General features: G+C 43.9%; 1 protein-coding gene across 1 annotated transcript in view; it reads right to left on the minus strand.

The window, feature by feature from the left end:
- Window positions 1-13,193, minus strand: part of LOC308074756 (stAR-related lipid transfer protein 9-like) — a gene marked incomplete at its 3' end in the record, with an annotated part of 34,771 nt that overhangs the window by 17,209 nt on the left and 4,369 nt on the right. The window contains exon 3 of the mRNA XM_080414257.1: window positions 10,490-10,606. Coding sequence (XP_080270383.1) covers window positions 10,490-10,606 — 117 coding nt within the window. The remainder of the gene's footprint in view (window positions 1-10,489; window positions 10,607-13,193) is intronic.

Genomic DNA, 13,193 nt, shown 5'->3' on the forward strand with positions numbered 1-13,193 from the left:
CCCCAGACGCAGCACATTCCCCTCCAGAACCATAACACACCCTGGGATCAGTGAAGGGTCCCCTCCCTGGCCTCTGGCCTCTGGACCAAGGAGACCGGTGGGCATGTAGACAGAGGAGAGGAGAGGAATGCACCCCAAGCTTCCAGCATCTCACAAATCCAAACACAGGAACACTTTCAACCTAACACTCCATCTTTGGTGGGAACCAAAATGCATCCTCACATGGAATGCAAGATGAGGAGAAGTACGTAAAGTGAGGACATTTTCCTCAATTTTCAAGAGGCCGTTTTAGGATTAGGATTTGTTAGAATTAAATTTATGTTAAGGTTAGGGGTTAAGGTTAAGGATGTAGTCTTGAGGGTTACGGTTAGGAGCTAGAGAATGAATATAGTCAATGGAAATCAGTCGAAAGTCCTCAGAAGACACTGTGTGTGTGTGTGTGTGTGTGTGTGTGTGTGTGTGTGTGTGTGTGTGTGTGTGTGTGTGTGTGTGTGTGTGTGTGTGTGTGTGTGTGTGTGTAATAGGTACTGTATGTGCATGTGTCAGCACAGTATGTGCATGTATAAGTGTGTGCGTGTGCGTGTGTGTGTGTGTACTACCAACCATCAGGCGGTATCAGAACCTGGATCTAAGCCTGGGTTACTGTGGACTTACAAACCCTGGGAATGGGTTTAGGTTGGATGAAGATGAAAGAACCCTCTCAGTGTTCTGAGAGACCTCAACATTGTGAAAGAACCCCAATGGGACTGAGTGGTAACAAAATGGTTCTTCTTTTGCGTCTATGTGTGTGTGTGTGTGTGTGTGTGTGTGTGTGTGTGTGTGTGTGTGTGTGTGTGTGTGTGTGTGTGTGTGTGTGTGTGTGTGTGTGTGTGTGTGTGTGTGTGTGTGTGTGTGTGTGTGTGTGTGTGTGTGTGTGTGTGTGTGTGTGTGTGTGAATTCAGCCGCCTGGAGGTTTCTTTGGCCTAACTACACCAGCCAAGATGACGATGCAGTTCACACAGAGTGAGTGTGTTGCTACAGTATCTAACTACAGTGACTTAGTATGAACTATATTAATTCACAAATTCGGGATTAGGTGTTCTTGTTTAAAATGTATGGTCCTTTACACATTACAGATTTTCTGTCGAAAGTTCTCTTTTATAGTTGTCCATAGTCAATTGGAATAAGCAAAGACATAAATAATCTGACTGTTTTCAGCTACTTTTGATTTTTGAATTCAGTGAAGAAGCTTGCATGTTAACAGTAAAACATCTGTTGTAACGGCTGTCTTAGTCAACTACAAAACAACACATACTCTATATATCCGGCTGTCTTAGTCAACTACAAAACAACACACATACTGTATATATCCTCACTTCCACACCTGCTGGGGAACCTTGGGAAACATCTGTTGCTCAACGAATGGCACTGGCCCCATAAATGGACACAAGTCCAAGCAAGTGTTCTCCAGACTACCACATTTTGGCCCCCTACCTCTTGTCTGAATGGGAGCTCAAACATGGAGACAAAGACTAGCGCCGCCCAGTCTTGTCCTCATCCTACCATTTAAAACAAAAAAATGGCAGACAGACATCTCCTCCTTAAACAGACAGAATCAATACAGCCCTTGTTAAAGTTGACCCTCTTAAATAGCTCCATGTGGGGGCAAAACAAGACTGAGGGTTCCTCCTGGCCATGCATAAAGAGCAGGAACTTCACTTCAATCATTCTCTCGCTCCCCAAACCCGTCTCTCTTTCACCCATGTACAGGATCTCTATTGTTTTAATCTGTGCTTTCATTTGTCGCCAGAGTGTTCCTTTTTAACCACGAGTCGGCAAAATGCCTCCAAGCGGGAGCGTAAACTTTAGTTCAACCTCTTGAAGCAAAAGAGCGAAACACAAACCAAGCAGAAGCTGTTCCAACTGAATATGAATTAGCCAAGATAGGTTACCCTGACACAGTACTGACAGGGTACAGTATGTCACTGTCGGACAGAAACCTTATTCCAAAATTCAGTCTTAATGTTTTATTCATAAATGAGTGCCTTATTTTAAACTTAATCATATGACAATGGCATACAAAGTAGCAAAAACAGCGATCTACAAACTCTTAACACATTGCGATGCAATGCGTTGTGAGCTTGGAGATCTTTTTTTTAAATACACCAGGTTGAAAGTGGTTGTGTGTGTCTGTTTTTTTTTTAAATACTTAACCAATGAAATGTTGCACATTTATTGTAAGATAATCAATTAACTTGATTAGTTTTATTAGTGTGATCGTACATTGTGTAGAAGCTTCTATAAAGACTTCTCAAACAGGACATAATAGGGCTCACTGTCTCAACCTACTTTGACACATTACAGCACCATACAAACTTTGGATGAACAATGCAGATGCGGTAAGGGCCCAAGTGCATTGTGGGGAGGAAAATGGATGTTCTAGAATCAAGCAGAACTGATGTGATAAAAGAGACGGGGGGTGGGGGCAGAATTACAGCTACGTTACATAGCTTGCCTTGCAGGCTGATGGGCCCCAAACAAGCTGGAGATAGACTTAACACAACTATTAACTCACACACACACACGGAAGGCTCCTGCCACGTGAGGGGCCCTGTACAGTATGTGTGTGTTTGTCTCTATATAAAAAAGTGTGTGAGAGAAATGCAGTGTGTATGTGTGCGTGCGCTCGCTTGAGTGTGTGTGTTATTGCGCTTGCAAAAGAGTGTCTGTAATGCTTGCACACGAATGCCTGTAATGGTGTGTGTGTGTGTGTGTGTGTGTTTGTATAAATCCTATCTACCGTATTCCTTTGATTCGCACATGTGCATGCCTTTGTAAACAGTATGTGAGTGTGTGTGTGTGTGTGTGTGTGTGTGTGTGTGTGTGTGTGTGTGTGTGTGTGCACGTGTTCGCATGTCCATCCTGTGAAGAGCGCAGCTCTCCGACGACCGACCAGCCAACCCAGAGGAAATCCCATCTAAAAGAATGACAAAGGCCCCCACAAGTTTGCTTTTCCTCACAAAGAAAACACACAAACAGTCATACAATGAGAGAGGAAAGCAGAATATAGATTTCATTCTTGGCAAGGAAGCACAGGTTAAAGTCATCGGGCCAACCAGGGGGGGGTTAGGAGGTGTAGAAGTAGAACGGGGCTCAAAAGTAGGACTAGGTCCATGAGCTCAGAAGGTTGAGGGTTTGAATCCTACACGACTTTCACTGCATATAATTCCAATTCTCCAATTTCTCCTTCTATGCTCCACTACGTTATATATTCAATTATCATGCAGGAAAACATTATAATAATTCTACTATCCTACTCTTAATCCTACAAGTAAATGAACAAAACTGTCAGTCCGGCCTCATCCATGTTTCTCCTTCCAGTCGGTTGGTCAATCGTTCGGCAATTGCACATGGGCATTGACCATTGGCAAACGCATTCTTCACTTTTTCCAAATTTAAGCTGTTTAGTAGAATTTTCGCCACAGGCTATGGGATCTGCAGTCGTGGTCGCATTCCCTGGAGGCAATGCGATCAGTAGTCACTGTCCAATAGCCCGGAAGGACAGTGGGTGGAAATGCGGGTATGGACTAGTAATAAAATTACAATGAGAAACGTGAGCACTGCAGTCAGTCACACAGACAGATGGGAGGGACAGACAGATGGTAGACAGTAGACACACATTTAACGGCGAAAGGCATAAAATATTTTTGAAGTGAGATATGAAAAGCCACAAACAGAGACACATAAACTGACAGACAGAAAAAGCAGTTGCCATACAAAACTTGAGTCAGAGCAAGGACACTTGTCCAGACAAAATGTCTGTGTTGTAGCAGAAGTGGGTCATTTTTAAACAGAACTCTCTAAGGACCATGACGTCTGCTGATAAACAAGGAAACAGCTGAGTCCTGTGTCAAATATCTGATAAACACAGTGTTTCACCGGTTGTACAGAACGAGGCTGGTCTTAGGTCTGTGGGGGTCTGAAGGGAGAGGGAGAAAGAGAGAGAGTGGTACAGAAAAAAAAGACAAGGAAGGAGAGGGAGCAACAAAAAGTTAGGAGAGAGAGAAAGAGAGAGAGTTTAATGTCTTAGTAATAGGTTTAGGCCTCTAATCATTGGCTGTTGAGGACTTAAGTTGCTGGTCTGGTTTTATGTGGCCTGCTCTACACTAAGCCCTGGAGGACTATATTTACGTGTGTGTGTGTGTGTGTGTGTGTGTGTGTGTGTGTGTGTGTGTGTGTGTGTGTGTGTGTGTGTGTGTGTGTGTGTGTGTGTGTGTGTGTGTGTGTGTGTGTGTGTGTGTGTGTGTGTGTGTGTGTGTGTGTGTGTGTGTGTGTGCGTGCGTGCGTGCATGCGTGCGTGCATGCGTTGCTGTAAATGCAGGTCTGCTTGTAAAAGTGTGTGTGTGTGTGTGTTGTGCCTAAGTGTGTGCGTGTCTGTGTGACGTCAGTTGCTGCAGGCTAGCCAAGCAGCGTTAAGACCTCACCACATTTGAAAACATCAGCTCCCCATTCACTGCCCTCTCCAGCCTTGACGTCACCAAGCGGACCCAGATTCATTTAACCTCCACAACTTCACTCAGTGGGAGGGAGTCTCTGAAGATTAGAATAAATCTGTTATAGGGCCTAGCCACTGAATATTTAGAAGGAAAAGACGGCCAACAGCCATGCAGAAAGAGGGCTGCACTCTTTCTAGCTCTCCCTCCCTCTTACAGTTCAAAGAGAATAGACTTCAACATACACTGAAGTGTGTTTCATGCCAATAAAACTTATTGAAATGTAGCGACTGCCAAGAAATAAACTTCATCTGCTTCTCTGTGCTCCATCTGAGATTAATGTACATACAGTAACTACAGGGCTCTCTCTCTCTTTCCCTCTCTCACTTTCTCTCCCCCCCGCCCCCTTATGCTGAAGTGTAAAGTACATTGTGTCAATAAGCTTGAAATTGAAATGATTGCAAAGGCAATGGTCATACTGTTGAAAAGTTTCTCTGACCAAAAACATCCAAACTTGTCTCTCCTTCTTTATGTCCAGGAATAGAATATGATTGAGGATACAAGGAGACTGTCAAATAAAAAACAGCCAGCAGCCATGCAAAAACAGCTACAGGCTTGCTCATTCTGATTCCTTCTCATCCCTGTCCCAGGCCAGGACTAGAGATTGTGATACTTTGAATTGTATTTAGTGCCAGTTTAAGAAGCTTACTGATTTAAAGCGACTGCAAAGAAAAAAGGCAACAGCCTTGTCGTTCCAGAGGAGTTTATCTCTTTCCTGCTCTGTGGAACAGACCCAACAGCTGCACAAAGACTTCAATCCGAAGAGAAAAGAAATGCATCTCTTTCTCTTTCCGTCTCTCATTCCAAATGGAAGACACTGCAGAATATATAATTAATTGCACTTTATACCAATAAGGTACAATTCCTGAATTGAGTTATTGATTCCAAAAGCTACAAAAAAAAAACTTCTCATTCAGCCTCTCAGCTGAAAGAGGAGCCTAAGGTCACCCAGTTTCCGTCCCACGCTTTCGAACTGGGCTACACAAACACCACAGCCGGTCCCTCAGCAAAGCTGCATGCTTAATATTATGCGTTTACAAATGGGAAAGAAATGTCAATGGACAGATCCTCGACTCGTCCTAACTTTCTACAAGCGAAATAGTCAGTGTCAAAGGACTAAGGAGTGATACAGGTAGGCCTGTCACAATTATTACACAATTGTCTAATCGCAATTATTTTATATAATCGCAATTATTTTTGCATAATCGTCATAATCGTCATAATCAATTCCATGTTAAAAAGTCATATATTTTCACAAAAATGTCAAAAATAGTGGAAATAGCAGATCTGTAAGCTCAAAACGCGTCGTGATGCGATGCGTTTTGAGCTTATAGATCGGCTATTTCCACTATTAATGTTTATTTTTAAGTATAAAGTAATTAAATATGTGTTATTTGTCATATCTGCCCTGTGCAACTTTTGTTTACGAAAGCTAAAAGCCAAACAGAAATGTCATTTTTATTCATAATGTTCCATTAATTTTCAACGACAGAAACACAATTAAATCGTTAATCGCAATTATTTGAGTGATAATTAATCGTCAACTTAAATTTGTAATTGTGACAGCCCTGGATACAGGTGAAGTCTGAGGGGAAGAGAGCGACAGGGGGAGAGCAGACAGACAGACAGACATATAGACAGAAAGGGAGTCTGGGAGACCGAATCATGAGCAGCAACAGACAAGAGAGGAAGTTGTTTGGCTGAAAGTTCAACAGCGCAATCATTTGTCACACATTTGCAGAATTTGTAGGTCAAATTTGCATGGAAGGCCAGAGAGGTGATGTATGGGGGGGAGAGGGGGGAGCAGAGAGAAAGACAGGCCGCTCTTCATTATTCAGGGCCTGCCTACACATGGGGGGGGAGAGAGAGAGAGAGAGAGAGAGAGAGAGAGAGAGAGAGGGAGACAAGAGGGAGGGGGGTGATAGAGAATAAAAGGGCATGGTTCCAGTGCAGTCCCAAGGCCCCCCCACACACACACACACCCCCCGGGGCAACGACTGGACTTTAAACAAATAAATAAAAAACATATCTGGAAAGAGCCTTTGGAGGATTTTTGATGCTCCGCCCACAATACTAGTTAAAGCAGCCAAGGCAGAGCAGAGCGCGCACACACACGCACGCACACACACACACACACACACACACACACACACACACACACACACACACACACACACACACACACACACACACACACACACACACACACACACACACACACACACACACACACACACACACACACACACACACACACACACACACACACACACACACACACACACACACACACACACACACACACACACACACACACACACACACGACTGAATGTTACAGTCTTTATGGACGGCAGGGAATGAGTTCTCCAGCCTTCTCATCTGGCATCCATAGGGCACTGTACTACTAGCGGTATAGGCTCCATCACCGGGCGATAAATCAGTGCAACGCATACTACTGCAGCAGACCTGTGTCACATTGTAGGCATATCTGCAGACGCTGTTCATTGTGCAAATAGAAAACATTTCTTGCTAACCCTGGTGCCAGATGGGTGGGGTTGTTTTGTCGCATGGGCTTTATATAAGGAGCGGCAGAACATATTGACAATTAGTCATTCTGATTCATTTTTTTCGGTGACTGACAGCTTAATTGAGCCTATGGTACCCAATTTGTCCTGATGCAGTAAGGCCTACCCAAACATTCTCACACACACACACACATAATTCCTGTGCTTGTAACATTCCTCCCGCTCCCATGCTCAGCTATGCAGCACCTCTCCACGCATGTAAATCACAGGTGCCCTACCTGCCTCCATATGGGCTATATTTCATATTTCTGTGTCGACAGCACTGCGGCTCACTGTCCCGTCTGTGGCCAATGGGACCCAGGCTGGGTCTCAGACCAGCCCTGACCAATGTGTGTGAAAGGGATTAAATGCTCCCGAGTGAGCGATTGGGGGGATTCCTTCCCATACAGAGAGACTATTCTTCCCCCTCAGTCAGTCTAGATCTAGAACAGCACTGCTGACACACAGACCCAGATCCACCCAGAGCATAATCAAATCACGCACACGCACTGTTATTAACAAGGGCAGAGAGACACGGAGAGAGAGCGAGAGGGGAGAGAGAAAGTGTGGAGGAGGAGAAAAAGAAAAAAGGGGGAGGAAAGCTGACTGACTGCGTTTGGTAATAAAACACCAGCATTGTGCTGCAAACTGAACCCCTGACAGTGACGTCTTTCCGCTGAAATGTAACGGCAAGAAATGACTTAAGTGAGGCAGCTGTGAATTTGGCAGGCGAGGGTTGGGGTGGTGGTGGGGGGTGGTCAGTGAACCCCCCCTTGCCTTTCCCTCCCCCCTCCAAACATGGAATTCTCTCCGCCTGGTCTCCATTTATTCCCTCGCTCGCTCTCTCTCTCTCCATTCCCTTTTCTCTTCATCTATCTAAACCCTGTCCTCTTTCCCCCTCTTTTTCGTTTCCCTTTCCCCCGTAGCCAATGACAGCAGTGAAGTGCTGCTGCGTTGATTAAATAGTGGAAAATGCTGTAATACATTAAAACGATATCTGCCTGGCAAAAAGGCAGCGTGTTTAGACAAATAGCCCCCACTTCTCCAGCGTGTTAACTCAACAGCTGGCTTCCATTATAGACTGCGGCTGTGCTGTTCCAACATCTTAGAGTACCTCGTCTCACCTAACACAGCTCTCCCCGGCCTTCTCTCTTTCCACAATCTACTCTCTCCCATAACAGAGATACAAGCTCAGCCTGCGTCCCGAGTGAGAAATTACAGCTATCTTTGAGCCCTGGAACCACAGTCATAAAGACCTTGTCATGTGGGGGGCCCACCAGTAACAGCAACACACAGCCCTATTTTGGCTTCCAAACCATAGTTCAAAGACACCAGGATCCACGTTAAACATCCCTTTCTTATTTCTGTTTAAATAAGGGTCGACCATATGCAGACGACTCCCTGCTGGAGAACATACAGTATATAGTATGTATGTATAGTATCAGTGATGCATGGGCTTTGCCAGACAGCGCGGAGGCAGCAGGGGGAGATGGAAGGAGAGGGCTGGGAGGGGAGGTACAGTGCATGGGGGGCTATGAGGCCATGGTCTCAGAGGAGCTTACTGGGTGTGGTGGGATAGCACTGGACTGGAAAAGCACACGTTAAGATCCAGATCCCCGTGTTTCGTTCCACCACAGCCTCAGATTGTCTCTGCCCCATAGGGACTTTACCGGAAGAGAACCCAGATCAAGTGTCTCAGAGCTCTGAGACAAAAGATAGGCAAAATATAGTGCAAAATATAGTACGAAAAGATATTTAGGAGAAAAGGTGACCAACCAAAATAAGTCTTAATTAATATATCTAAAGCATGTGCTGGAGATGATATTCGCTGCTCCATATCTGACCATTCTTCAGATGACAGAGCAAACCAAAGACACGCATTCACCCAGCAGTTCATCTAAATGTTTTCAACTGTGATGTTCAATCACACATGTTGTCTGACGAGGCCATCGACCAGATTCCACAATCATGAGACCAGTTTATTGACATCCGGGCCGGGAAAAATAGGTCAGAGTGGCTCTGGTTTGTATTAACCCCTCCCCCAATATATATATATCACACACACACACACACACACACACACACACACACACACACACACACACACACACACACACACACACACACACACACACACACACACACACACACACACACACACACACACACACACACACACACACACACACACACACACACACACACACACACACACACACACACACACACACACACCACCCCCTGCATCACCAGTGGAATGTATTCTGTGGCCGCCAGGCCCTTCTGACTGGACACTGGACTCAGCCAAGGATGGAGGCTGAGAACCGGGGCAGAGAGACTGACAGAGCCAGAGAGAGAGAGAGAGGAGATAAGTGCTGTACTGTGTCTTTCTCTGCGTTTGTGTGTAGGTTGTAGTCACAGCCCAGTCTTTCACCAACACATACAAAGAACGGCTCAGAGAGGAGGAAGGTCAGTCCTGACGGGATCGGCAGGGAGTGGATCTCCATAAACAAAGACAGTAACATAGAAATAATGTAAAGCCAATGACGCAGCTATTGTGTCGTACAGGAAACAAAAGAATAAGAACGAAAAGACAATGAGAGCTATTTTAGGGCTGTCAACATGAATACATTTTCAAATGTTCTTCCTGCAATAATTATGATCAGGCAGGACCCTTCCTCTTAATTTGGTTTGGGCAGCCGGGGCCCCTTCTTCGGTTCCAGCAGCAACCTCCAATCAGAACATCACTAAAGAGATCTAATCATCCAATCACAGCACAGACACAGCTGCCTATGACCGTGCAGGGCTGAGGCACAGAGACTTCTGGGTAACAGATGGAGTGATATCCAATCCCCTAAGTGACCATCTGTAAAGGAAAAAAATACAAAAACACACACGCAGCGCACGCGCACAAACAACCGTCTTGTTGTGGTTTGTCTTCAAGGACAGCATTTCCTTTTGGCTCATTGTCCTTTGGTACTCGGAGATTGTGACTGCCCAATGTAGAGTCCTGACCAGTGTTTAGACGTTGGCCTGGCACGCACATGCATGCACACAGCCTACACCCTTGTCCAGGGCACGGACCATAGCATGACAACAGCAAACATCCTGGCACCACACAAGTGGCCGCCTGTAGCAGCAGCTCCTACTGTCCCCAGCTTTGTGCTTTTGAAAGTAAGATATTTGATTGATTGATAATTTTATTGAACAAGTATAATATAATATACAGACTAATGTTTCTATGTGGACCAATCTATTTGCCAACAATCTTTCCATCCAACCAACCAACCAACAAACAAACCATTTGCCTATCCATCCACCCTTCCATCTATAATAAGGGAATAGAGTGATGTGATGTAACATAACATAATGTACAGTACAAGTGTCTTACCTCCTCTTGTGAGGCATAGCGGGGATCTGCGGGGTCAGCTGACCAGTAGCAGTAGTCAAAACCAAACTCTAGAAGCTTGTCCCTGGAATCTACAGCGCCGTCTGTACGTCCATCCAGCTAGGGAGAGTTGGGGAGAGAGACACGAAATCTTGGGGATCAATCACAATTTATTTTAATGCTGAGTTTTCTTAGACACTTCATTGTTTTGAATTGGGTTAATGACCAGCGTCAAAAGATTAAGTGCTGATACTCACCAAGTACATGGGATCAGCGGCAGTGTTAAGGCTAATTTATGCTTTCGGCGACAAAGTCAAGTGAAGTCAATGTAATTTATTGTGATTAGTGCCATCTCATGACACTTTACATAATAGAGCAGGTCAAGACCATACAAAATAATAATGTATTTTAAAAATGCAAAAAGTGCTGACTTCTGACTTGTCATGCTGAAAATACATTATCTTTGTTGAGTGACATGTCATACAACACTTTGTCGCCGAAGCATAAATCAGGCTTTAGTAACACAATAGCGTACAATATACCATACTGTGTGCATTGTGTAGCTAGTATCCTGTTGTACATGATCAGCAATACCGGTAACCAGTGTATAAATTGTTTTATTTTGAATATTGTAGATGTCTGAAAAGGTGTCATATAATCCCAGGAGGGATGGGCCACGAGGTGGCATGACACTTAAATAAATTATTCATTCATTCAGTAGCGACTATATTGTACTTAAGTATGGACATTTGACAAACAGCATGGTTAGTAAACAAATAAAACCGTAAATTTGCATTAGATCTTATCCAGGCCTTCTTCTGGTAATATGGCACTGCTGTGGAGTGTGGACTTGAATTTCAGACAAGCTTTTTCCATTCATTACAAGCATTGAAGCATTCAGTACATTATCGACCTCACTGGGTTAACACTAATCACCCTCTTCTCCTGTTCACTATGATGGTATTGGTACCTACCATGGTAAGACATGCCCAGGCAGAGCTGTTGCTTAGGACAACATTAGGCTTACAGCCACTGAGCATCACTTTATAATCACTGTGTTCACCCTCTCGTATTAAACTGACTAGGCTAAACTGATGACTCAAATTGTGTCTGCACCCAGCATGTCCGTCAACGTTAACTTTTACTTTTCTGTCTGCAGCCTCGGTATCAATTCCTCACACACAATTAACTGACCTTTTCACCCGTTTCTTTAGCCCCTAAGTACTGTTATGATACTCAACAATGGCCTTGTGGCACACAGATTTAGCTAAGAGCAACAATGCCCTGTTAGTGCTCTCAGTAAAAGAGACAGATACACAGCCACTGAAGAAGGCAGCAGAGCCAAAATGTTTGGCTGCTTTTAGTACATCATCTTAAGTTGGAACATGTACAAGTGAATCCTTGAAAGAGACTAATCATCCTGAGCGTAGTCAGCTAGATTTGTATAATCTCTCACTTGCATACATCGTTTATCTTTATCTTTTCACATTTCACCTCTTGCTCAGTTCAATACAATTATAATATAATATGTGTCTTGGTGTTAGTATCCCTGTAGTTTATTGTCCTCCAGAAATCCCTCTTCTCTCTGTCTTGAATTACTACAAAAGTGTCCCATTTTCCATAAATAATGATTCCCATGGGAGTGGGACCTGCCAGAACCACAGCGTGTTGATCCCACTCCCCGACAGAAGGAGGCCATATGTGGCTCAACTGTCACCATCATTTTGAAGTGACTTCCTGCTCGTCCCTTTGTCTGCTTTCTCTCCATACAACAGTGTGTAAAAAAAGAGCCAAATGTAAACAATACAAGAAGCTGGTCTTTTTCCTGTGTGTGTGTGTGTGTGTGTGTGTGTGTGTGTGTGTGTGTGGTGTGTGTGTGTGTGTGTGTGTGTGTGTGTGTGTGTGTGTGTGTGTGTGTGGTAAACACTTGAGCAGAATAAACCAAATTACTTTTTGTAGCAATGAGAAAGCAACAAAAAAGTGCATTTACTCTTCTGAAATCGCTCAGAACATGTACATACATCATTTACAAATATATCCATAAGTGATACACTCAAAGAAAATGATGCAGTAGCAATACTTGCAGCAGTTTATTGCCAAATGCAACCGCATAAAATTTCTCTGAGTGTGCTCAAAGAAACCACTCCAATCGTAGAAACTATCAAAGGAATTCGTTCCTAATATAAATCATAACATATTTCTTTCTTTAGAATAACAGCATTTTCCCTGGTAGTTATTCAGAGACGGTAGCAGGCGCCACTCTGTTGCAGCAGCATACAAACTAGAACAATGTGGCTTCAACAAATCACAAGCTACTCAGTCATCTACTGAAGCTGCCTGATTTCTAAATACTCTGACATCAACACTGAAGGTGTTGAAACTGCAACAGTGTGCCTTTGTTAATAAAAAAAAGATTATAACTTGTTATAATTGGTAACAGATACTTGGAGATTTTTTCATCACATATAAATAATCTAAAAAAGCACAATGCACATTTATGAAGCAACAGCTATCTTAGAAGATGCTTTAAGGTATTGAATGTAAACGTGGTGAATGAAGTTTGACAAAAGGAAGGGCTCGCAACTCACTTTAGATGCTCCAAAACTTTATTAAACAGCAGCAAAAACTATGTTTTGACCTTGCGGTCATCTTCAGGTTCCTGAATGTAGCTACTTTTGCAGTTTGGCTCAGCACCAAAGGTGGAGGA

The sequence above is a fragment of the Gymnoscopelus braueri genome (genome assembly GCF_963280865.1).
Source record: "Gymnoscopelus braueri genome assembly, chromosome: 19".
NCBI classification, from domain to species: domain Eukaryota; kingdom Metazoa; phylum Chordata; class Actinopteri; order Myctophiformes; family Myctophidae; genus Gymnoscopelus; species Gymnoscopelus braueri.